We start from the raw sequence: 27897 nt of genomic DNA on the forward strand, positions 1-27897 counted from the left end.
AACCTAAAAGGACAGAAGGAAACGTTTCCCTCCTCTAGACTGTGAACATGTTACCTTACATGGCAGAAGGGAATTAAGGGTGCAGGTGGAATTGCTGGCTGTGAACATGAAGGAGGGGACCAGGAGCCAGGGAGGGTGACAGCCTTTAGAAGCTGGAAAAGGTAAGGAAATGGATTTTCCACATAGACTTCAGGAAAGAACACAGCCCTGCTGAAACCTTGACGTTAGCCCAGTGAGTGCCATTTTCACTCCGATCTTCAGAAATATAAAATAATAAATTTATGTTGTTTTAAACCATTAAGTTTTCAGTAATGTTTTCTATAGCAGCCACAGGAAATGAGCACGAGATTTCTACATGAGTTTAGTTCATTCATTTGAACTGCTATGTAGAATACCATCATATGTGTCCTTTGCCTATTCTCAAAATGATGTTTGGGATATTCAATCACGTTATTGCATAGATAGACCTGTAGTTTATATAGTTTTATTAGTCTCCTATTAAGTGCCTATACCACATTTTATTTCTCCCTACTCCAGTCGATGGGCATTATATTGTTTTCAATTTTTTGCTGTCATAAACAATGTTGCTATGAATATTTTTGAAATTGTTTCCTTATGTCCATGTGCAGGAGTTTTACGTAGGATGGTGGGTTGATAATCCACTGGGATAATGAGCCCAATGTGCAGCCAGGTTTTCAATTTAAGGAGAGTAAAACTGCATTCGCAGGGTATGTGCATCATGAACTTTATCGTGTGTGCTAAACAGCTCTCCTCCAGCAGCGCATGAAGGTGCCCATTTTCCTACAAACTCAAATTTGACTTTAAATTTTTTGCCAGTATGAGTTTAAAATGAGTCAAAAGACATCTCCTTTTGATTTTAATTTGCATTTTCCTGATTACTGTCAAGGATGAACATGTTACAAACGTTTATTGGCTGTTTGTCTCTTCTCTTCCTTGAAATGTCTGGATGACACAGAAAAACATAGGAGACAGACCCAATTTGCACAGGACACGCCATCTGTGAAAATGTAATTGGACCCCCACAGCCTTGATGACTATTTAAAGAGGATTTATTAAATTTAAGCAATTTAGGTGATATTTACATGAGGAACTAAGGTATGTATTCCACTTAATAAAATATAAGTAATCATGTTTTTCTTTTCACGTCAAGAAGAGTCAAAAATTAATAAAGGTCTGAGAAACTTGAACATGGCTCTTTTGACAAGCACTTCCTACTTTTTATGTTTTTGATTTTGCAATCAAGCTTCAATAACACGAATCCATTTTTTTTATTAAACAACAAAAACATTCTGGATTCAAACTAGTTCCTTTAAGAAGAATGAAAAGCTTCTCAAAGTGAGGATATCGGTTTGGTAATGATTCGATGTTTAAAAGTATTTAATTCTTAGATTGTAAAGAAAAGAGACTTGGGACACAAAATCACAGGTGGGCGGTGGTGGCTGCGTGTTTTGTTCAAGGTTCGAAAGCTGCAGTCTGCGAGACAATCGATCACTCCAAACACATATCTGTCCAAATGCCAATACTCTCCTTCCCCAATCCCCTACTCTCCTCTGGCTCCTCAGGTCAGAAATACCAGGAGCCAAAAGTAAGAAAAACCATGTTGCTATTTGTGGTTTCACTGCTCCCTCTTGCGGACAAAGCTTGAATTTGCACCATGAAAGTCATCCATTTTCCACTGCATAATACAATAAAAAATTTGTTTCTTTGTGACCGAAACTATCAAATTATATTTAATATGTAAAAATTGCAAATTAATATATTTTGCATTTATATATGCATTTGTCTAGACATATCTATTTATATCTATGTCATAGGTAGATAATGTAGCTATAGGTAAACCCATCGTGTAACAGGCTGAACAGAAGTGACTCCATTTTGTTAAGCTTCTAAATCAAAAAGTTTTTTTCCTTATTCTTATAACCCAAACCTCATAGCTTGCAGCTGGATATTAGAATACAATGATGCTTGTTGACATGATTGCTAGAACATAATGACTTTTGCTCACATTGTACACAAAATAGTTATAGAAGAAATTATTAACTCAGGCGGCCATTCGTTACTAGCTCACTAACTAGATCTTTTTGAAGTTAACAGGAACTGAATCCGTCACTTGACTTCAAGGAGGATGTTCACCACGAATCAGCTCACAGCCGAGAAGGTCTCTGATGTTTATCTGCAATTTTATGATTATGTCTGCACGTCCCTACTTAGGTCACCATGAATCAGTGTCCCCCACCACTTGTTCCTTGGCAAGTCTGGGAAAAGTGGAGGTGGCCTTTGAGACATGAGTCCACCATTTCCCCAGGCTGCTGGCTTCCGGATTAAAGGCCACCTTTCCTGATACCAACACTTGTCTCTCAATTATTGGTTATTGAGCAGCGAGCAAATGGACTTTTGCGGTTTCGGTGACAATAGTGATATAGATAGATATAGGTGATAGTTTTGTTTTCCTTTTTTCTTCTAAGTCTTTGTGATGTGGAAACCCTTTAATAAAGTATTTAAAAATGTTGTTATCATTTGATAACTTCCCCTTGACATGATGTCTTTTCCTCAATTTTTATTTTGTACATTTTAATCATATTTACTTATTTCTCTGATGTGTTTTTTCCCCCGAAGGAGAAATTGGACCAGCACAAATTGTACACTTTGTTAGACCAGCCTGTATTCCCTTCCTTTCCTTTCCATTTCTTCTCCTACCTTCCTACCTCTCCTCCTTTCTTCCCCCCCCTCTTTTTTTTGGATCTTTTGTAACTGCTGAAGTGGATTTTACTACAGTAAAACAAAATACATGGGGAAGATGATAGCCAAACATAGTACGTCAGAGGATTCCTCTATTACTCTTGTTACTAATTAAGTTGAGCCATGTTTTTTTTTGGTTTTTACAATTAATCAGAAAATACATGTATATGATGCAAAATTCATGTAGTACCAAATGCAGACAGTGAAAAAAAGTCTCTTTCAATCATCAGCTTCCCTCCTGGGGACATTCTCTGTTGCCTGTTCTTAACACATGAATTTTAATGGCTAAACTCTCTGCACATGGTTGACAAATAGAGTGGAATTTGAGGGTAATAAGACATTATGTTCCTCCCTTAATGGAGAAAAAAAGGCATATGCCCTCAAATACCCTTCTGGCATTTTCTACCAATCCTTTCTGCACACACTTTGAGTGGTTCTCCAGGTGGGTAGGTCTCCGACATCCACATCTCAGCATCACCTGGGAACATGTGAGGAATGCAAATTCTTAGCCCTCCCCCCGACCTGAATCAGAAACTCTGGGGGTAGGGCCCAACTACCTGTGTTTTAACAAGCTCTTCAGGTGATTCTGATGCTTGCTAAAATTTGAGAACCATAGCATTAGCATATAAATGCTTGAACCCCTCCTCAGACCAATAAACAGAATCTCAAATGTGGGGTAACTAAAAAATTTCCTCAAGTAACCCTAATGGGCAGTGAGCATTAAGAATCTGAGCTGGACTACCTGAAACATATCCCCAGTTTTACCCCACCTCGAGCTTTTCTGATTCCCTGGCTTTTCATGCTGTTTCATTTGCCCTACCTTCACTCCCATTTTATAGACAAGAAAGCTGAGATTCAAAGAGATTAGGTTAATTATTCCAGAAAAGTAACTGGATGTTGGCAGAGCTAGGTCTCAAAACCAATGTGTCTGGAATCCCTAGTCAGTGAACTTTCTGTTTTGCTATGCTGCTGCCTGGTTGTGCGTGTGCATGTCTTCTAAGAAGCTCTTGGCATAACTGATTTAGAAATGTCAGTAGATGGTCTAAATGTAAAGGTGAATGACTACAGATCCTCTGCTGCTTCAAGTATGAGTTCAACCACTTATCACAGATGGGCAGAGCTGTGTCAGCAATGTGCATAGTATAAGTCAGTCACTGAACAACTAAACAAATGGAAGACCAAGGCTACAAGGTATCATTGTCTTAGGGGGTAATTATAGCATCCAGAGTGAAGCACTTTTATAAATGGACTTTAATCTCTAACACTGTGGTGTTTCTAAGAGACTCTCATAATTAACTGTTGGAGCTGTCAATTTTTAATTGACTGTCCATACTGGGCTCACTGCCAGTTGTTTTTGATTTCCGCCTATAAAAATTAATCTTGTTTCTAATCACCTCAAAGTCACACATTTGGGATGAACTAAAACTCCTCTAAATGTGAGTTCAGTTGCTTCAGCAGAAAGGGGCAATGCACGTGTTTGTGTTATATTTCAACACTGTTGATTTGTAGGATACAGTGGGGTATCGTGGTTGAGAGCAAGCTCTGGAGCTCAACTTTCTGAGTTTGAATCCAGGGTAATAGCGGTGAACTCTTGCACAGGATAAGCAGGTACTGTCAAGCATTGCAAGGCCTCCTGATTACTGTGACTTATGGGCTGTTTATCTTTTTCTTCTGACTATTACTATTTATTTATTTTTTTGCCCATTTTCTATTAGGATGTTTTTTCTTCTTGAATCAGTTATTCGTATATTTTGACTTCCAATTCTTTGTCAGTTATATTCACTACATAAATCTTCTATTTGTGGCCAATCTTTTTCCTTTCCTTATGGTGCTTTTTGATTCTGTCAAATTTATCAACTTATCATTATAGGTTCTGCTCATTGTGTCTTTTTAAAAATTTTTTATTTTTCAGGCAGCTGGCTGGTATGGGGATCCAAACACTTGACCCTGGTGTTATAACACCATGCTCTAACCAACCGAGCTAAGCAGCCAGCTACATTGTATCTTTTAAAAGAAAAAAGGAACTCTCATACATTGTTGGTGGGACTGCAAAATGGTGCAGCCTCTATGGAAAATGGTATGGAGGTTCCTCAAACAATTGCAGATAGATCTACCATACGACCCAGCTATCCCACTGTTGGGAATATACCCAGAGGAATGGAAATCATCAAGTCGAAGGTATACCTGTTCCCCAATGTTCATCGCAGCACTCTTTACAATAGCCAAGAGTTGGAACCAGCCCAAATGTCCATCATCAGATGAGTGGATACGGAAAATGTGGTACATCTACACAATGGAATACTACTCAGCTATAAAAACGAATGAAATACTGCCATTTGCAACAACATGGATGGACCTCGAGAGAATTATATTAAGTGAAACAAGTCAGGCACAGAAAGAGAAATAGCACATGTTCTCACTTATTGGTGGGAACTAAAAATTAATATATAAATTCACACACACACAAAAAGAAAACCGGGGAGGGGGGAGAAGATATAACAACCACAATTACTTGAAGTTGATACGACAAGCAAACAGAAAGGACATTGTTGGGGGGGAGGGAGGAGAGGGAGGAGGGAGGGAAGTTTTGGTAAGGGGCAACAATAATCAACCACAATGTATATAGACAAAATTTAAAAAAAAAAAAAAAAAAAAAAGAAACCTTTCCCTATTCCAAAGTTATAAAGTTATTTTTCCTATATTTTCCTTTAAAGCCTTTGTAGTTTGTAATTTTGCTTTTCTTCTTTTATCTTTAATTCACCTGGAATTTATTTATTTATTTATATTATTTTTTAAAATATTGTTTTGTTGTTGTTGTTGTTTGTTTGTTTTGCAGCTGGCCAGTATGGGGATCTGAACCCTTGACCTTGGTGTGGAATTTGTTTTTGTGTATGCTGTGAGATATGGTTTAATTTCATTTCTCCCCCATATGGATAGTGTCCAAGAACCACTTAATGTGCACTGTTTCCCAATTATCTGCAATGGCTCCATGTCACAGTAGTTTCCCTACCTTACACGTCTTACTCATTTGTGTCTTGCTTGGCTCCTTTTGACCCTTTGATGTTTTGAATAATGTCCCTCAATTTGGTTCCTTCTAGCGTTTTCTCAGGATTAGATTTGGGGAATGTATTTTTATCAGAAATACCACACAAATGTTGTGTCTTTCTCAAATCTTCCTATCAGGAGGCATATGATATTTATTTATCCCACTATTGATAATGTATCGATTACCTGGTTAAGTTGGTGTCTACCAGGTTTCTCAAAAGTGTAAACTTTTATTTTTTTTCCTTTGTAACTGGTATTTTGTGAGGTGATCCTTTGTGACTATGTAAATCTCCTATTTTTTTAAATCAGACTTATACCCACTAATTTTAGTACTACTGGTTAACCTATCAGGGAAGAATGATAATTTTTTGTTTCCTAAAATTGCATGTGACAGACAATATGAAGGTAAACCATCCATTAAATCCAAATATACCAGTTAGAATGGGCTAGGTTATATTATGACGACAACCCTCAGATCTCAGTGGCCTAACACAGCAAACATTTATCTATCTTATTCTCCATGTTCATTGTGGGTTGTCAGGGGGGTTCTGCTTGCTCAGGGATGCAGGATAACTGAGGTCCATCTTGACACAGGCTTTCATATCTAGTGATGTAGAAAAAGGGAGTTGGACATTGGCTCTTACAGCTTCTGCCTGGAGGTGAAATGCATCATCTACATGACACTCCATTGGCCAAAATAAACTGATACAGCTAGGCCTCACTTCTAAGGGGCCCAGGGTGTGCTCAGGAGAGTAGAACTGGGATGTTTGTGAACAGCTCCCAGACTCCAACACCAGCTCTCCCAGAGTTCAGGTTTCAGATAAAGAGTACAGTGAATCAGACTACGTGTCCCAATATTTACTCTCTTTCAGAAGACTGAGTGTATACACCTACCTCTTCGAGTTCAGGCTTGGACTTGTAACTGCTTTGGCAATTGGAATGTGAGCAGAAGTGACAGAGTGCCAGTTCTGGGCAGAAGCTTTAAGATCCAGGGCATGATTCATCACAGTGTATGTCAGTATTTGTCCCTTCCTGTTCTGACCCCCCACCATGAGAAAAAACTATTACAGAGAGAAGCTACTCCTTCATTCTGGGTTCTGGAAAGAGAAGATATGTGGAGCCAAGTTTAGCAGATCCCAGCCGAGCCCAGCAGAGTTGCAGCTGATCTGTGACCTCAGCATAAGGTGAACAAGAAATAAATATGTTATGTTATTGTAAGCCACTGAGATATTGCGATTGGTTATTATCAGGTCAGGACTAGGGTGATAAGAGTGCTTTCTCCTTAGGTGCAAACTTTGCAAGGGTGCCAAACAACTCAGGAGTCAAGATGAATGATTTTTCATGCAGTATTTTTGTTTTATTAATTTTTTTGGTATGCAGTAATTTTTAAAACATGGGAAGTACTGCAAAAGAATCCATAATTAATGAAATATCAAAAGTTAGAATCAAGATGAGCATTATACCCTAGCAAAAGCTCACTAAAGAAAAATCTTGATGCAAATTAAAACAACCCCCAGCTGGAGCTTTAGCAAGGAAAGGTAAGGACCAGAAAGCCATTAGGGCGTAATAAATAAAATGTCAGTATCAGTTAGAAACTTGCTTCTGAGTTAATGATCCATTATTAACATTTCCTGATTTGTTTTAGTGAGTTTTTAAAAGCTTTAAACACATCAAGCATCTCAAGCAACAGGTGGCAAAAGAAGAGCAAATCATAAAGGGAAAAAATAAGGTAGATTTTAGAAATCTAGGCCCAAATCACACCTTCCTGGAAAGGAATAGGTGCCAATTTGGGGTGGTGGTGGTGGTTTAAGGAGGCCCCTCCAGCCTGGCAGGGAAACTCCTCTTATGCTTCATCATTTTCAAAAACAAGGTTTAACTGTAGGCTTACCCAGGAAGTTAAGTGGCGAAGACTGTTTTCTATTTTCATCTCAGGAAGGTAAATAATACGAGTATATTCAAAGCAATTCAAATCTATTTCAAGCAAGATAGACACAGAGAAATCATGGATGAACCCAAGATAAGTTTGATACTAGGTTGATTTACCCATCTGGATATTTTGACCAATTGACAAACTGAAGCTTGTTTGGCTAACTTTCCTCAGTAAACAGTCTGAGAATCTATCATCTGCACTGGGATTGATAAAAACTATAATCATTGTTATTATAATGAGAGAGAAAAAAATGTGTATTCCAGAAAGCAGATAAAGGACAAAGGCAGCAGCATCTGAGAATGTTCCCCATACCACCCAACAAGTGCCCCAGCCTCTGGTGACCACCATCCTACAGAATGAGTTTAAATGGGTGAGAGAAGTTGATACGTGTTGAATCATTCAACTTTGTAGACATAAATCTGAGGAGCATTTCAACTTCGTTTTTTGCTTGTATACAGGAGTGGCCCAATAAGGGAGTACTTGGGCAATTTTACATACATGATCTAGAGTTTATGAGGGTACTTGAAAGAACATTTATAAATACATACACACACACTCACACACCCAGTATTAGAAATGATTTTAAAAAATCACACATTAGCTCAAAAAGATAATTAAGTTAATTTTTATTTTTCATGAAAAATGAACTTTCTAAAATATTATTAAATTTCATTTTTAGCTCTGTTTTGAAGTGTTGATACCACTGAAGTAACATTTTTCTCCTTTGAATCTTTTCCTGTAAAATTATAGTTTTCTCTTTTTCTAATACAGCAGAAAGTTCCTTCCAGTTCTTAATAAAGATAAAGGGAGCGCCCATGGACTTGAGTAACTGCAGAGGAGCATTATGGTGCACAGATGTATTTCCACAGCGGCTGGATGTCATCACATCTTCTACCACAGGGATGGAGCCATAGGAGCAAGCCTCATATATTCTATAACATTCTGTGTTTAGTCCTACTGGGCACAACGTGAGATCACTCTGAAGCAAAGCATCTTGGTAATTCTTAAGACTTTCATTTGTTTCCTGAGGCTGCCACCTAGAAAATCAGAAAAACAACTGTAGTTTTCACTTTATTAAACATGTCTTTTGTGAAAGAAAAGATTTTATCTTTTAATATCAGTTACAGGAAATAGTGAACACATTATAAAGATGACAGGCATAACAGATATCTCAAATCATGGCCCAAACAGATTTCTTAAAAATATTTAAGAACTTGAACTTTTTATAGCTACATATTTAAAACATCTAGTAGTGCCAGCTGCTTAGCTTAGTTGTTTAGAGCTCGGTGTTATAATACCAAGGTCAAGGGTTAGGATCCCCCTACCTGCCAGCCACCAAAAAAAAAAAAAAAAAAAAAAATACCCGAAAAACAAAACCAAACCATTTTATGGTCACCATAAAATTTCTGAATGAATAACACTAACTACACCCATGCCTTGTAAGCGCTAGGTTCTCTCTTCCCTACCTTTGCCTTATGGAGCTTATATTCTAGTTCTAGTGGTGAAGAACAGTAACCAAGTAAAGTCAGTAAATTATTTAGAAGGTGTTAAATGCTGTGAAGAAAAATAAAGCGGAGAAGTGGGGAGGGAGTTTATGAGGGGTGGGTTGCAATCTTGAGTAAGTGAGCAGGGAATGTTTCATCGCAACAGCATCTGGGCATGGAGCTGGAGGTGCGGGAACAAGCCAAGCAGGTCCGGGGAGCAAACAGAGCACAGAGCAAGCAAGAGTGGAGGCCATGAGACTGCATGTGCCTGGCATGTTCAAGAACAGCAGGGAGGCCAGGGTGTCTGCAGCAGAGTAACTGAGGGGACAGGTGCAGAAGACAAGGTCTGAATGGTCATGGGGGCTCTATCATGAAGGGCTTTGATTGGGGGTAACGTGACTTGACGTAAGTTTTCTCAGAATTAATCTGGTTGTGTTGAGAATGGACTGTAGAGGGGCAATGGTAGTGGCTGGGAGATCAGTTAGAAAGACAGATGTTCTCTCCTGATGGTTCCTATTTTCTCAGTGAAATAAGTAAGAGGGTAATAACATAAGGGAGGCTGGGGAAGTGTTGGTGTTTAAGAGCAAGAGAAGATGGTTTAAAACAGCTTTCTAGGAGTGGAAGAATACATGGACAAGAAAAATGTATGTTTCCTTGGTAATTGAGGTTCAAGGTCATATAGTTAAATCAAGTTCAATTAGTATCTTTTTTCCAAGTGTGTTCAGCTGCATGGGTGCAGGTAGAGATCTGAATTTAACCAGAATTCGAGTTTGCTAAATTAGGGAACTAGAGAACTGAAGGTATGCAGTCATGATTGAATATGAAATTTAAGCTGGATAAAAAACAAAGTGAAGAGAGGGCAGTGAAGGACAATGAGAGGGTAGTAGAAACAATGGATTGTAAAGCCCAGCTGAATGTTGGAGTCAGATTATTACAGGGAATGAATATTCATATGGAATATTCATATAGTGAATATGGTGGTTACAGAGAGAGATGCTGGAACATGTTGAGAGGACGTGGTATGTGTAATGACAAAGTCTAGGAAATGACCATGACGAGGAATGGCTGAGGTCAGGTGGAGGCCCAGATCACTGGAGAGGAGAAGGTAAAGGAACTGCAAGACCTGCTGATGAAGGACCATCCGTGTAGATTTGGAAATCACCAAGAATTAAGACCAGAGTAGTGTCTGACATAGTGAGAGTGTATCAGAAGCTAAAACCTCCTCAGAGAATTAGGGGGATAAACCCAAAGGTCAGTCTATGATTTCAGAGAGGTAATGGATGATTTTGTCTGCTGGCATGAGATTCAAAACCGGGATGTTATGGACGGAAAGGGGAGAATGGTCTGGAAGCTGCAATGAGGAGGACACCTACTTGACCTTTGAGTAAGTGGTATGAAAGGAATTACAAGAACAGTTCTACTCCCACAATAAACCTTCGTTATTTACACTGTCCTCATTCATTCCACTCCAGGCCCACTGGCCCCTGCTATTCCTCTAATACGGTAAGCACACACCTGCCTTAGGGCCTTTGCATTTGCTCTTTCCTCTTCCTGGAATACTCCTCTCCCAAATATACACCCCTGCACCTTCTTCAGGCCTGAGCTGAAATGTAACCTTGTCACTAATGCTTTCCTTGGCTATTTGAAAACAGCAAATGCTCCACCTTCAATTCCCAGCCCTCTCTCTGCCCTTCCTCTGCTTAGTTTTTTTACATGGAATTTATCATTTTCTGACATAATGTATTTTACTTGTTTGTCTCCTCCAACAAGCATTGATTTAAGATTTGATCGTTTTGTTCACTGCTATATTTGTCATGGGTATAACAGTTTCTGGAATATAGCAGTTGCTTGATAAGTGTTGACTGAATGAATATGATATGGTTATATTAACAATAGAGTTGGGAATTATGCATTCTAGAAGAGTATCTGCTACAATTAAAAAATAAATTTCTAAATCTAGGACATTTTTTAGGCATTACTTCTGTAATGACTCTACTTATACTCCATTTGTTTATTTTAAGACTCCAGTTGTTTATTTAAAATAGGATAGATGGGGCTGGCCCCATGGCTCACTCAGGAGAGTGCGGTGCTGGTAGCGCAGAGGCCGCGGGTTTGGATCCTATATAGGGATGGCTGGTGCGCTCACTGGCTGAGCGTGGTGCAGACCACACTGTGCCGAGGGTTGAAATCCCCTTACCCGTCAGCAAAACAAATAAACAAATAAACAAACAATAAAAGATAAAATAGGATAGATGATTCCAGAATTACTTCCTTTACTCCACGAACACCTGTTTCCTGATCACTATAAAAGATAGAAGAAAGTTAATCCTATTAAGTCTACCCATCTATCCATCCACTCACTCACCATTTATTCTAGGTCTACCTTGTGCAAGGTCCTATGTTAGATCTGGGGATTCAAAGAAGAATACATGGCCCCTGTCCTCAGGACGGTGTCAGGTTCCTGTTTGTGAGTAGTACTGAAGGCCATTCTTGTAACACTAAACTAGACTCCTGAACAACTCAGGCATGAACCTAAGACCTTACTGGGATTTACAATCTCCTGTGTACCAAGTCTGACTAACAAATACTGAGGAAACCCTAACAATGGACGTTTGCAAATGACAGTTACTAGTTTTCCTCTTCAAGCCGTGGGAGGTTCTCCCTATTTTAAATGTATACAACTGAGTCTCTTCACAGCTTTAATTACCAGTGTATCTTCTGGGAAAAGACTGGTATAAATGGAGTTAACAATGCCTCTTTGGAATCCTTCTGTGCTTCCACATAAAGCAACTCTCAGACTGGAGAAAAAAAATGGATGAATCGAGTAAACACAGAACTTACTGTTCTCTTACTGAAACCCAACAAAGCTTATCATTCCCATTTTGTTTCAAAATGTCCATTAGTTCTTGTCTAGATGAATTTTCATAAACAGTTCCTAAGAAATTACATAAGTATGGCCTCTCATCATACAGCATTGACCAACTTGTCTCCACCACAGGAAAGTTCCTGTATCTATAAAAACAAGTACACAGGAATTAATATATGACACAGGACTGGCAAAATCTCCATAACCCAATCTCTTAGGTAGCATATATAGAGAAGAGACTTAAAACATGATTTCTAAATCTCAAATTGTAATTATCCATGCTTGCTTTGGAAAAGACACTGAATCTACTGACTTAAAAATAAAATATCACATTGATGTCTCTTACAAAATTGTCATAGAGATTTTGTGCTACAAGGTCTTTGTTTGTGACATTCTTTAACATTTGCTCACCTGCAGTTCTTAGGCATGTTGAATTCAAGACCTTCAATGTATAAAGGCTCTTCTACATTCACAATTATAATTATAATGATTTAACCAATGTTTTAGGCAGGTGATGGAAAGATTACAGATTACTCTGGGGGTGGGGGTGGGGTGAATGGGGAAAAGAAAGACATTGATCAAAGGGTACAAAGTTTCAGTTAGACAGGAGGAATAAGTTTTAGTGACCTATTGCACAGAATGGTGACTATAATATTATAATTATAGTTTATAATGCATAAAATGGCTGAAAGAGTAGATTTTAAATGTTTTCACCACAAAAATAAGTATGTGAGGCAATGGATTTGTTAATTAGCCTGATTTAATCATTACACATTGTAAACATGTATCAAAAGATCACATTGTCTCCATAAACATATACAATTATTATTTGTCAGTTAAAAGGAAAACAAAGATTACAGAACATATATTGGTATAGGAAAGAGCTCTGAAAAATTAATTCCAAAGGTTTTTCAACTAGATTAAAACAAGCAAACAAACAAACAAAAAACCAAAAAAACCTTGTATGCCATACAGGAAAGGCCTGTTGAAAGTGGTATTTGGAAATACCAGGGATCAAACTGTGTACCTGAAATAAAACCTTCACATGAGAGCAAAGCTTTATATAACAGTCTATAATAGGGTTTCTTGACCTAAGCATTACTAACATTTTGGATTAGATTTTTGTTGTGGAGGCTGTCCTGTGGGCTATCCGAGGCTCTACCCACTAGATGTCAGTTGTGACAACCAAAAATGTGTCCAGACACTGCCAAATGCCTCCTGGGGGGCAAAATTGCCCTCTGTTGAGAATCACTGATCTACAAGAAATATGCTGGCTAGTCCAATAATATCAGAATTGCCAAGTTTCCATATTATACTATATAAAAAGGTTATGTAGTGTTACTGTGAAAAAGTAAATAGTTTCAAAGTATTCTACAAATATGGGCTCTTCTCAAGGGATAGATTTTTTAGTCTTAAACCTGGCAGTACTTAACAAAAACCTTTTCGTCTACCCAAAACCTACTGAGTCAGAATGCTGTAGGAGTAGGCCTGGGAATATGTCTCATTAACGTGCTTTCCTGGTGACATTTGTGCAGCTAACAAGGCAGCAGATGAAGGCCACATCTGGTTACCAGTGATAGAATAATGAATAATGAATGTCTGATTCAAAAATCATGTCAGTGAGATTTTTTCATAATTCACCTGCTCAACAAATACTTATTGAGTGTATGGAGCAGTGAACATAAGAGACAAAAATCCCCATCCTCAGGTTTATGTACTAGTGGAAACTTAAAGTCAATTTACTCTTAATTAAAAACCTTCTATTAACAGAAAGATAAAAAAATACGTTTTTCATTTTATAGCTGGAGAAAGACTACATATTGAGGTACCATTTAATTAACCCCTCCTTTTATAGAAGGGATTGCTGCTAATTGGCCAGTCCCAAATCCAAGGGTACAGTGTGCTCTTCATATAATAACATTGCCTTTAAAATAACTTTTTTACTATAAATTATATATACCCTATTATTGTTTTTAAGAAAGTCTGTTCTGCCATTCTATAATAAACATCTCTTTACGGCACTCCTAATAAGCCTAAAAATCCATTCCATGCCCTGGGGTTTTAAAACAAAAAAGCAACTCATCTGCTGTCCTCATGAAATGATAAAATACTCTAAAAACATCATCATCGTCACTGAAGCATGAGACCATCCCTTTTTTTGACTCTAGGAAAGACTGTAACTGCCTTCAATGATCCCAGAACTAAATTTGGTACAATTTAAAACACAAGCTTCCTGATTCAGAAACTCAGGTCTTAAGAGTCTAGAAATTTGTAATCAAATTTTGTACTTACGTTGCTACTCCTAAAGGCCATTGAAAAATATCCACGTCATTAACCCAGGGGCTGTCATATATTATAAAAAGCAGCTCCACAAAGCCACCATTTCTTTTGAGGAATTGGTGTATCCATTCATTATCACAATATTCATTTCCAAGCAAAACAACAGCAAAATGCTGGATTTTTTGACTTAGCATTAGACGTTGTGCATAATATAACCATTGGGTGGCATAATAGATCTTTGAGTTTTCTCTTCCATTTAAAATGAGTACCACATTTCTCACATCAACAGAAAAGTACCCTGGGATTACAGATGGACCAGTGATGAAGCTGTTAAAAACAACACAACAAAAACAAGAGACAAAAACAGACAGCAGTTTTTAATCATTTTATGTAAAATCTACAATAAGTTTAATCTACAGTCCTTCTAATGCTAAATAAAAATTATAGGAGGCCATTATTTTGGTCTAAGTTCCTGCACTAGGCCCCAGAAGACCAGATTAAAAAATCGAAATGGGGTCATCCCTGCTAAGTTTCCTGTCATTTAGGTTGTGGTCTGACCTTGTGAGATGATAACAAGCCGTTTACATCTTCAGTGAGTATGATAATTAAATTTCCTCTGCTTTAATCCTTCCTGATCATGGTCTCTCCCCTGCCAGGGAAGTATGGTCTCTGCTTTAATCCTTACACAAAAGAAAGACCCTAAAGGAACCCAATGTTAACTAATCAGTTATTTTCCTATTGTTCTGTCTTACACTTTGAAATAACCAATCTACTTTTTGTTCTTTGTTTCTGTTTTTTTCAGCCTTTTTTGTCTATAAAGCCTTTGTTATCTGTAATAAATTTGGAGCACTTCTCTAACTTTGTGTCAGATGGTGTTTCCCAGGGTGACCCTCACATTTGGCTCTCAGTAAACTTTAAAAAATTTTTTCTGCTTCAACAGTCTTAATTTTGGTTGACACTAGAAATGAAATTTCTAGAGCTGGCCGGTTAGCTCAGTCAATCAGCGTGCGGTGCTGATAATGCCAAGGTCCAGGATTAGATTCCTGTATTGGCCAGCTGCCAAAAAAAGAAAAAGAAAAAGAAAAGAAATTTCTGTAACACAAATTCTTTGAAACAAGTTTGGATGATGGGACATGGCTGTAGATTAATAAGCAGCTTTGGTTGTAGCCAGATCAGCTTGCATATGATAATCAAAAATCTGGTAGGCTATTTTTGTTTTTTTAACCACGTTCCACATAAATGCTGGCTACAATTTAAGCTCTTAGGAAAGAAATACGGTTGAATGGCATGGAACTCTGCAAACAATGGTGTAGTTCAAACCAGAAATGTGTTTAATTAACCTCAGTAGTTCTCAACCTTTTTATGATGTGAGCTGTTATTACATTCTTCATCTGAATGAAGTGTCTGAATCAATGGATGAGAAAGTGTTGGTGAACTGAGAAATAGAGGAAGGCATTATCAATACTCCATGAAAGTTTAGGTCTCAAAAATATAATGTTAAGGAAAAAAGCAAGCTTCAGAAATCTCATAAAATATGACAATTGTATGTAAACTTTAAAGTACAAACAAAAAAAATTTATGCTTATATATCTAGTATAAGTATAAATATAAACTTTTGAATGGGAGAAACACATCAAATCCACGATAGTGATTGCCTCTGAGGAGGAAGGATGAGAAAAGGGACTGGGGAACAGTGCAGAGAGCTTCCCTTTTTTGGAAATATTTAATTGTTTTAAGAGGAAAGTTAAATATCTGAAGCAAATATGATAGCAAGGTAGAATTTGTTCTGCGTGGTCAGTAAACTGGAATTTGTTGTATTACTCTTTTTTTTTTTTTTTACTGTATTTTTAAGTTTCACAAAAGAAACAGACATGTTTCATAACTCACATTTTCAAATTATGTGCTGTCTAGGACAACCAATACCATAAAAATATTTTTCACTAATGTGTATTAATATAAAAATACTATTTAATTCATCATACAATTAGTTGCACTGGTACTGAATTCTTTATAACCTGCTTGAGCTATTTCTTCAAATCCTGCTAGAATCTTTTAATCTTTAGCACAAATACGTCCAAATCCTGGCTTTATGGCTTCTTATTGCTGGGGATAAAAACTAATATCTGTCAAGTGCCTTTCATATACATGATGCATAAGCACTTTGCCTGGGTTATCATTTTAACCCTCACAACAACTCTGCAGAGTACTTTATTCCCTCATTTTGCACTTGAGAAATCAGACTTCAGCTGCATAGCCAGTATGGCAATGCTGACTTATGAACCAAATTCTGTCTAACTTCAGAGCTTAAGATCTTTCCATAACACTATGGCTAACAAATACTGAGGTTAGCAGATATTAGTTAAAACATAAAACCTAAATATGTATTTTGCTGTGTGTACATGTACCCTATGATTTATATGACATTTCTAAGACATTATTAGTTATAATGATCTGCAGGCATCAGGACTCTGTTTTGAATTTGCCTTGGATAGTACCTAGCACTGGAAGTGGCTAATAATTCAGTGACAATTCAGTAATTTAAGATAATTTGCGGGCCGAGCCCGTGGCGCACTCGGGAGAGTGCGGCGCTGGGAGCGCGGCGACGCTCCCGCCGCGGGTTCGGATCCTATATAGGACCGGCCTGGCTGAGTGCCGGTCACGAAAAAGGCAAAAAAAAAAAAAAAAAAAGATAATTTGCAGAATCTGAGGGGCTAGAAAACACTTTAGGGATGACGATGATAATTATGACGTATTTAAAATATTTATTATTGGTAGTATATGAATACTTTATTTCTCTTTTAGAATTAAAGGCAGGTAAAATTCTTAGAGCACCAGAAATCTTCCAGTTCTCCTTCCCCACAGTAGGTCAATGTTATGAAGGAAGAAAAGGAAACCTTGAGAGAGGTTCTATGACCTGTATAAAGTTGATGAATACTAGATAGAAAACGGCAGAGATGGGACTCAAACTTAGTTATTTGACATGAAGCCCATATATATCAGGCACCCAAACTATTTTAAAGAGTGTCATACTAGCTTTTGTGTTAATTTCTTTCTTTTAAAAGAAAACATTTTACTAAGGATAACTCTCACAATTATCTAGTAATATCTCAATTTCTAAGGAGATAAGATAGAACTGTGCCCCCCAATATTTTTTTTTTTTGACCGGTAAGGGGATTGCAACCCTGGCACGGTGTTGTCTGCACCACGCTCAGCCAGTGAGTGCACCGGCCATCCCTATATAGGATCCGAACCCGTGGCCTCTGCAAGTGCCGCACTCTCCCGAGTGAGCCATGGGGGCGGCCCCCAAAATGTTTTTAACAGGATAATTTATAATAAAAGCAACTAATAATACCATGAATCTTTAAATATGCCCTGACTGATATATCTTTAAGTTATCGCTTATCTTTGATAAAATTTTTAAAGTGTTATTTATAGGATATGACTATGAGGCATAAAGCACTTTTTAAATGGTATAGGTCTATTTATTGCTTTATATAAGTAGAGCAGACAATAAACACCTGTACTGTATTTTATAGTTCAATAAACACTAGCATGAGAGTATAAATTAAGTGCTATATTAAGTGATAAAGAATAAAATTGCTAAGGTAGTTCAAATGAAAGAGGAACCAGGAAAGGAAGGTAAAGGTTGAAATGTATTCCAGGAAATATAAGTAATATTAACAAAGGCAGAGAAGCAGATAAGCTTGTGATTCGAAGACATATAGGAAGAATGAGGTTACATACAGGCTATAGAACTAATGAACTGCCAGTCCCCAGTTGTCTCCTTCAAATCATTTTTCTACATGGCTGCTACAGAAATCTACACACAAAAAATGACAATACCACTATCCTGCTTAATCATCTTCCATTGCTTTTTGCTGTCCAAGAATAAAGTCCAAGAGCCTTAACCTGCCTTTCTTCTGTATTTCCCTAGCAACCAACATGATCGAGTATGCATATCCTTACTTATTATTATGCTTTCTATATGATATTACTATGGTTTGAATGTTCTTTCCAAAAGTCATGTTGAAGCTTAATCCCCAATGTGGCAGTGTTGAGAGGTAGGGCCTTTGGGAGGTGATTGGATCATGAAAGCTCTAGATTAACGGGTTTCCATGGGAGTGAAACTAATGGCTATACAAGACAAGGAAGAGAAACCTGAGCTAGCATGTGAACATGCTCTTGCCCTCTTACCATGTGAGGCCCTGAACCAGCCTGGGACTCTGCAGAGAGTCCCCTCACCTTGGACTTCCTGGCCTCCAGAATTGTAAGAAATAAACTTCTTTTCTTTATAAATTACCCCATTTCAGGTATTCTAAGTGATGGAAAATGGACAAAGGTAGCTGTATAGAGCATATAAAATGGAAGCACTTAAGCTAAGAAACAAAATGGAGTCAGTTAAACTAGTCGTAAACAACTTGTTTTGAACCAAGCATATAAGCAGACACTCTAAGATGTCAGCCAACAGACACATGGCATTGATAAGCTAGACAGACGATATGGCTAGGAGGTGTAAAAACTATTAAATAATTTTAGAGACCTAGCTATCAATTAATTCATTCTTTACCAAATAATTGTTGAGCACTCCTAATGTTCAGTCTCCCTTTCATCCTCCATATCCTAATCTATAGTAAAGGGCATTAGTGTCTCCTCTCAACTAATAGCTGAAGGTCATGGTGGATTTATTTACAACTTGATTAATTTTTGCACTTTTTGGAGCAAAAAAAGTAACATCTTGGTTAATATCTATTCCTATTGGGCCTTTTCATAACTTCTACTATACGGATAAATAAATATACAATGTATTAGCAAAATATGCGGAAGCAGATTTTATGGTAACCCTACCTTGAGAGTAAAAAAAACCTGCTTCATAAGCTTTTGTTGATTCAGGATTATTTTCATTTTAAAATAAGACAATAAGACCCTGAGAAAGCTGGAAATCTCATAGCACACCAACAGCAGAGCGGGGACAAGACCATGGGCCTCAGAGGCTACTCTGCCAGGCTGGAAGCCAGTTTCACCCACATCTGGATGTCTTCTAAGCAGCCTGAATGCTCATAATCTATGGATAAGCATAGGGGCCAGGAACTGCCAATTTCTTATTGCTTTATCTTGGCAACATTGACTTGGGTGAGACATTGGCTGAACAGGAATAGAATAATGCTTGGCACATAATAAGCTCTTTATAAGCATCAGCCATCACTGTCACTATTATTTTTTAAAGGACATTTTAACACTAAAAGAATAAATGTGGCATTATGAAAAACTAACTATATTGTCTTTGTTTACCAATGGAAATTTTATTTGGGAACTGCACTGATCTATGATTCAGCATTTGACTTAAATGTAGTGTCAGTAACCATTACTCTTATTTATAAAAGTTTTCACTCATTGTGATGTTAGGGAACTCACTAACTTCTTATAATAGTAATGTCTAGAAATTCCAAAAATAGAATCAGGCATTTTTTCTATCATTATCTTTGGAAATAAGTTCAACTTTTTCATAAGTAGCAGATGCACATTGAAAATGTCTTAATTGAATCTTAATAACAATGAATTAATAAATAATTTAGCATCTAGCTTTTGTTTTATCAAATGGGCAGACATTTATATATATTATAATGCCTACACATGAAAATTATAGAATTTTCCCTGGTCTTCCCTGCAAGAATGAGGGGGGTGCCACAGGCCTCAACCACATCCTGACCTCTTTCTTCCTTCTCCCACCCTATTTCCTTCCCTCTTCCCCTGTCCCCCTCCCCCACAACTGCTCCGCGACAACATCTTAGAATGTAAAAAAAAATTATTAATAAATAAACTTGAAAAAAAAAGAAAATTATAGAATTTTATAGGCAGTCTTTGGGGGATGAGCAAAAGCCATGAGGTAAGGTTCCTCCTAAGAAATTAAAAATAAAGTTGCCCTATAAAATTAAACTATAAATCAACACACCATGGATATGAATAGTAGTAGGCAAAATTCTTTCAGGAGACAGAATGGGTCTCAGGCTAGCTCGTAACTTAACTGAACGTATTAATATGAAGAATGTATCAATAAGGTATTTGTGGGGAGATATATTAGACAGTTACAGAAACAGAAAAAACAGAACTGAGGTAGGAAGATGGTGTAGTACCTATTTAATACTAAAAATAATATAAGAGCAACAAGCCTTCTATAGTAATTACTATGTGTCAGATACCGTTCTAAGCAATGTATATCTATTAATGCATTTAATCTTTAAAACAAACTAGAAAGTATTATTTGCCTTATTTTAAACTTGAGAAAACCCAGGCACAGAGAGGTTAAGAAAGTTGCCCAAGGTCAGACAGCTAAGTGGGAGACAGGGAGTTTGAACTGAGACAGTCTGGCTTCAGAATCTGTGCTCTTAACAACTCAAGTCACACTGCTACACTGCCAAAGGTGACAGGGCTTCCTCAAGCTGACTCAGAAGTTCAGCTGCCCTGCATGAGTTCATGTATTCATATCCTGAGCACAGACTATAGATGATCTTACTGATTCCATGGTGGACAAGGAATCATATTTCTTCCCTACTGAAACAAATAGAGTTGGAAGTACTACATATAACCAAATCCCTTGTTTGGATTCCATACATAATCAAAAAAACACTAAAATAATTGGGTATCGCTTGTAGCCTACCGGTATGGAAAAAGTGCCATTAAGCCAATACATGAACATCACCTCACTGATAGTTCTATTGCCATTCTGAGTTATTTACTTGGTATTCTGGGTTACATTTTCTGGACCTGAGAGTTGATAAGAATCAATATTCCTAAACCTGATGAATCCTTAAACACTAATGATATCCTTTCTACTTCTGCCTCAGAATTGCCTTGAGGCTAAAATTAAATGATTCAAGGTCTTTGTAAACTTAAAGGTTTATTTAAACGTAATATATTTATACTTATTTACAACAAATATCCTGACAGCATACAGAAATTCTTCCAAATCTTCAAGGTGAGCCATTACTTCTGATTCACTTTTGGTTAAATAAGGATGGAGAATGTGTTGAAACATTTAAGTTAGTACCCATGTAATCCAATTCAACTCAGAACTTGGAATTCCATAAAAGTTTATTAATTTGGATAAATAAATTATGTACATGACTTTTCAGGAGACTAAGACTTTCCTAAGCTATTTTAAAAAATCTGCTACAATGGCGAACTTCCTCGAATACACAGTTCTTTTAAATCCCAAGAGGAAAGAGCATTGCTATTTCATCATAACATAAAATTTTATGTAAATATTTCAGAAGGGAAGGGTAAATTAGGCTTTCTTTTGGTAGTTAGTGCTGTTTGCTCAAATCCTTCCCTATCACTATAGTACCAATGTATAATTTTAAGCTTAAAGATGCTAACTTCTTTATGAAGCTTTAAGAATTTTTCTGAAAATTCAATATATTATGGGTAGAACTGTTAGACTAATACCTATAACACACATTACTTTTCAAATACCAAAATATTAGATTATACACATAATACACATTTACTTTCAAACACTCAAATCCAACTATTGTAAGTTTAAGACTTTGTATCAACTCTTGAATGGGATTAGATCAATGGAAGCCTGGAGATGAGAGGAAAAATGATGATTACCAATGATGATTTTGAAAACGTGTTTACTTTTCAAATATGATTACTTTGAAAAGATATACACAATGAAATTGTTTTCCAAGTGTGTACAAAGTAAATAAAATGTTAAAGCAGCAGTGAAAATTAAAATGAAACTGAGATTAACTACAGCTTTTCCTCTCTTGATTTCTGTGGAAAAGAAATGGGATACTAATAGAAACCAACATCTTTGGTTCACATTTTTCTTCCTAGTAATACAATTGTTATATTTTTATTTCAATAAGGAAGAAAAATCTAATAAAAATAGCATTCTTTCATATGAAAGATAATTTTAAAATTACAATTTTTCTAAATAAAACAATCTTAATTCTATCTATTTAAAAATATTCAGAAAATATGCAGTCATAGATAAGTTTTATAAAAATAAAAAGCAAAAAAAGTATTAGCAATACATTGGTTTTATTGAATCCAAAAAAATGACTTCTGAGTACTGCAGAAAAATGGGAATCTATATCATTTAATCATGATAAAAACTCATACATGAAATATGCTTTAATAAATAGAAATTTCAAGTGATAGCTATAGTTTTAATACCACATTAATATTATAAAAAATGAACATGACTATTATGTGAAATAGAAAAATCAAAATTCTTTTAGGTTTACATATTATTCCTAAAAGGTATAGAATGGTAAATGCTTGTCACCAATCAAATGTTACAAAAAGTGGAGCAAAAACTTCTTCATATAATCAGATAAAAATGAAACAGGCAAGATTCTAAAACAGGAGTATTTTGTAACATCCAATTTCATAAGAAAATGTTCAAGTAAGTTTTAACTATAAATACACATTCATGAACTTTACTTGTCTATACTTTACAAGTTGAAATGAAATATTTTATATAAATATAGTTTCCCCTTATTTTTCTTCTAGTATTTACATTAAATATTGTACGGCAACACATCAAAAGTTGATGTTGCACAACTAATACCTGTAATGTGTTCTTCCTACAATTGAGTTTCCTTCTCTCCACTGAGCAGTCACATCAGTGGGATCAAGTGAGCCTTCAAAAATATGTTCCCAGAGATACAATCCTGGTAATTAAAAAACACACAAAAAACAAAAACCATTCACTGTCTAGTCTACTCTGGCGCATGAGATAAGTTTATATCATTTGGCTATGAATCCAAAATTTTTACCCTTTGGTCCACTGGTGGGGAGCGCTACCAAGCAACAGCTCAAAACCATCAATATGGCAGCTAATGAGAAACAACTCAGAGGCTGTCAGTGTAAAATGTGGCAAAATGTGAGTGATATTAAAGACAATAACCTTCCTTACTCTAGATTTGAGAAACCCCTTATTATCACTGGGCCTTTACTACCTTCTTATCCTGAAATAAAATGTATTGTATTACAAAGCAAATTACTACAGTACTGGTTTTGTAACAAACTGGGGGGTGGGGGTCTGGGGGGAAGGGCAGGGATTCACCACATTGTGCCAAACACAACCAGAGCTTATGTATACAAATATACATTTAATATGTTGAGAGGATATTACCTCCTCCTTGCTTGAACCCATATCACTGACTGCAGGATGCCCTCTGCAGACAGATGCCACTGCATCTTTCCTCCTAAGGGCAGCCCCTGATGTCTTATCACGATTTCACATGAATGAAACTTAAGAGTAGAGAAGAGCAGCATCACAAAATGAAGTAATATGGAGACTCTACAACACATCTGGGAACCCTATTTTAGTTACATTGAAAGATGTGTTTTATTCCATTCTCATTACACCCTGGGACTGAAATAAACCAAAACAACCATATTTAAAAACTTGGCCAATCAGATAAAGCTTTCCAAATGTGGTAGGCTAAATAATGTCCCCCCCCCGCCCCCAGCAAATGTCCATGTCCTAATCTCTAGAATTTATGAATATGTTACCTTACATGGCAAAAGAGATTTTCTAAAGTGATTAAGTTAAGGGTGCTCAGGTGAAGAGATTATCATGAATTATCTGGGTGGGCCCTATGTAATTACAAGAGTCCTCACAACAGGGAGGCGGGAGGGTCAGAGTGAAGGAAAGGAGATGTGTAGACAGAAACAGAGGTAAGAGTGATGTGAGGCCATAAGCCAAGGAATGTGAGTAGCCTTTAGAAACTGTAAAAGGCTCTTCTAGAGCCTCCAGAAGTAACATAGTCCCATGGACACATTTTAGATTCCTGCCTTCAGAAATGTGGGATAATAAATTTGTGGTGTTTTGGGCCACTCAATTTTTGGTAATATGTTATGGCACCTATAGGAAACTATGGATTATGTAGTTACAGATTATGGTACCTGTAAATGAGGTGCCACTATAACAAATACTTAAAAATGAAGAAGTGGCTTTGGAATTGGATAATCAGGAAAGGATGAAATAATTTTGAGGAGGATGATTGAAAAAGTGTAGATTAGATTGCTTTGAACAGACTGCAAGTAGAAATACGGATATTAACAACTCAGCTAGAGATGACGCAGAAGAAAGTGAGGTGCATAGTAGGGAAAAACTGTATCATCTTAGAGAATATTAAGTTGTCAAGCAGATTATTGGTAGAAATATGTGTATTAAAGGCACACTGGTGACAGCTCAAAAGGAAATAAGGAACACGTTATTAGAAACTGGAAGACGATCCTTGTTATATAACGGCAAAAAATTTTAGCTGAATTATATCCTGCAGTTATGTCAGAAGCAGAATTTGTAAGTGATCAACTTAGATATTTAGCTGAAGAGAATTCCAAGCAAAGTGTTAAAGATGTGGACTGGTTTCTTCTTGCTGATTACAGTAAAATGTCAGAGGAAAGTGGTAGACTGAGGGAAGAACTGTTAAGCAAAAAAGAACCAGAATTTGATGATTTGGGAAATTCTTAGACTATTAAGATTGAAAAGAGGTGAAAAATTTTATTTACTGTCAGGAAAGAGTGCTCTGGAGAGAAGCCCAAGGATGTAACTGGACGATCTTTTGCTAGTGCCTCAGAAAGATCAGAGATCAGAATATTCATTCACACAAAGGGCTCTTTGAAAAGATTACACATGTGACTTATGGGTCTCCTCAGGCATCTCAGCAGAAGCCAGAAATAAAGATGGGATTATTCAGGAAGGATCTGTGGAGGAGCTTCTTATCTGATGGAGTGAATCTTTATGACACACACTGGAGACCCACAAGGTTCTTAAGAATGTTACATCAGCAGAAACAATGCCAGATTGAACTAAAAGAGAGAGAGGTCAAAATGAAAGAAGGCTGATGGGCTCCCAAAATTCTACCATCAGGAAACAGGCTGATAAAATTACTGAGCTGCAAACATGTTTTAACCTTCATGAAAAAGGAAGAATAACTCCAATGGTGAAGGTGAAAGGCCACAAGGCAAAGCGGCAAGCCATAGATTATTCCCAGGCCTTAAAATATAATAGAGCTTATTTGGCTGGATTTCAAAATTGCTTGGACAGGTGACTCTTTTTTACTTCCATTTTCTTCCTTTTTGAATGGGAATGTCTACAATTGGTATTCCATGACTGGGCCTGGGGAATGAGTTGATGAATGCCGCATTTGATAAAATTCATCTGGCCACTTTGTGTTTAGGGTTGAAACACAAAAACCTGTTAAGATGCAAGCATGAATAAACTTATGAAACACTTTGAGTCAGGCACTATGCTCTGTACACTTTCCTCTCATTTGATACTTTCTATCCATATTCTTTATCATACATAAATCCAACTAAATCACTAAATTCTGACTCTTCTAACCCTCAGGGCTCTATTCCGTAATTGAGCATAATATATATCTTGGAACACAAGATCCTCATAATACTCAGAGTGAAAGTGCTCTGTGGGCAATCAAGTTTAACCAAATACACACTATATACACTTCTTGGACACTCACACAATGAAAACTGGCATATTAAAGGCTCTGAAAAAGCAGTGCAATGAAGAACCTTGTTTTACTTTTTTTTCTTCAGTGTTTCCCAAACTTGTTTGGCCATTAAGGGCAGGGGCCACCTCTTACTCTTGTGTATCAAGTGTCCACTAAATATCCAGATTCATGAAAATTTAGTTGACATATGAATTTCAATATAATGATGTTACACAACCTACTCATTTACCTACAAATCAAACTGTGCTCTGCTAAAGACCAACAATGGAGTGTGTGTGTGTGTGTGTGTGTGTGTGTGTGTATTTGCATACAGATGTTGTTTAATGGAAAGGAGAAATGAAATATTGACAAAAGGCAAAAAAATGCATCATGATGTCTTAATTAACAAATGATGAAATAAATTATATTAAAATTAAGTTAATATCAATAGAGTGCATTTTATAATGCTTTTTACATGTCTTTGCTTATAACTTACCAATGGCAGCTTTGCCCCAGATTTGTACACTGAAGTGTTTTACTTTCTTGTTTTTATTTGATATTTGAAGGCTAGTTGTAAATCTGTGTTGTCGCTCTTTTTTTTCATCTTCTTCCCAAGGATTCCATTCCTCACTTTCCAAAGTAGATTGTCCTGTTTTAAAAAGAGTAACAGTGGTTACCAGTAAGAATGACTGCAGTTGCAGATAAATTCATTTAAATTAGATGTGAGAGAGTTCTAATTTCATTCTAAACTTCAACTTTTCAGAGAAAAAGCAACTGAATTTGAACTGGTTACACACAATTAAAAAAAATGAATGAAAAAAATGAGCAACTTAATTTTTATTGAACTTTTACTGTGAAAGACCTCAGAAATGAAATTTTAATGTGAGGGAGAAAAATCATCTACTCCAAAACAAAACCTTTAAAACTAACTGGATAATATATTTCAAGTTACATGTTTATCGTTTTCTTGCAGTTCTTTATCAATTGTGTATATGTAACCTACGCATAAAAACTTGACTTCAGAGTGTAGTGTCCACTAGTTTTGGCTACTTCTATTGTGCAAAATTCTGAATAAAGGGGCGATAAAGCTGGATCTGATCCTAACATAAGTTAAGATACAGGATGGGACCAGAACTTGGAGGTACAGAGCCCTGGCCTTTCAAGTAGCTGCATGATCAGAGACGAAATCTTTGTTTCAATATGGAAATGGATGTCTTAAATCCAGGGCGATTTGCGGCCTTCCAGCAGCATTCCCAAATCTCTGGCATTTGAGACCACGTCTCGGATATTTCATACGTGTTTTAAGAGTGTGCGTGCCTGTCAGACTCAGGGGTGGGGAATGGGGACGGCGAGCGAGATTCCGGCGGGGATCAGGAACATCCTCTACGGGCTGGCTGACGAGGCTGGAGGGGACGAGCGCCTCCCGGGCCCCGGGGTGATCCGCGGCCGCGCGGCTCAGCTCAGCCCGCCCCCGGCGCCCCGCAGCCCCTCGTCCGGGCTCGCAGCCGGGGAGGGAGGCCGCTGCCCCGGTCCTACCTCCGCCGCGCCTCCCCCGCGCCGCGGCCTCCCATTTCCTGAGGCCCCGGCGGATCGCGGCCGGCCCCAGGCGGCGGCGCCCGAAGAAGACGTAGTAGGCGGCGTAGAGGGAGAAGAGGCAGTACAGGGCGATAAGAAACGAGCAGAACCGTTTCCGCGTCAGCCGCATCCCACTCAGGCTTCCTGTCAGGCCGCCACCGCCACGGAGCCGGGCGGGAAAAGAAGCCGCAGGGAAACCCAGCGACCCTGCTGGCGGCCGGTGCAGGCCCCAGCACCTGCGGAGGGAGTCCTCAGAGCCGGCCCCGGCCCCGCCCCAGCCCCGCTCGCGGCTCCTCCCTCCAGGCCCCGCCCAGACCCAACTAGGCCACGCCCACGTCCGGGTTCCTCCCCTTCAGGGACACGAGACCTTACCTGACTCCTGCACTGCAATGGGGAATTAGGAGACGGCCCCTAAGTGGGACCCTGTCTCGCCTCAGCAGTGCATCCACCGCACCTTTCTTTACACCCAGGTCGCCTTCCTCGTGT

General features: G+C 37.7%; 1 protein-coding gene across 3 annotated transcripts; it reads right to left on the minus strand.

The window, feature by feature from the left end:
- Positions 1-8354: 8354 nt before the first annotated feature.
- RXYLT1 (ribitol xylosyltransferase 1) lies at positions 8355-27642 on the minus strand. 3 transcript variants are annotated; one of them, XM_063075985.1, is made up of 6 exons: positions 27373-27642; positions 26333-26485; positions 22944-23046; positions 14378-14692; positions 12061-12231; positions 8355-8772 (listed from the first exon to the last, which is right to left on the minus strand). In XM_063075985.1, the coding sequence occupies exons 1-6, from the start codon at positions 27539-27541 to the stop codon at positions 8355-8357; spliced, it is 1329 nt and encodes a 442-aa protein (XP_062932055.1). In that variant the 5' UTR covers positions 27542-27642. The 3 variants fall into 3 exon arrangements, with proteins under 3 accessions (XP_062932055.1, XP_062932056.1, XP_062932057.1); XM_063075986.1 differs by lacking the exon at positions 14378-14692; XM_063075987.1 differs by lacking the exons at positions 22944-23046; positions 27373-27642 and having other exon boundaries at positions 26333-26422.
- Between the last annotated feature and the right edge of the window lie 255 nt (positions 27643-27897).

Source organism: Cynocephalus volans, chromosome 12 (genome assembly GCF_027409185.1).
Source record: "Cynocephalus volans isolate mCynVol1 chromosome 12, mCynVol1.pri, whole genome shotgun sequence".
Lineage (NCBI taxonomy): Eukaryota > Metazoa > Chordata > Mammalia > Dermoptera > Cynocephalidae > Cynocephalus > Cynocephalus volans.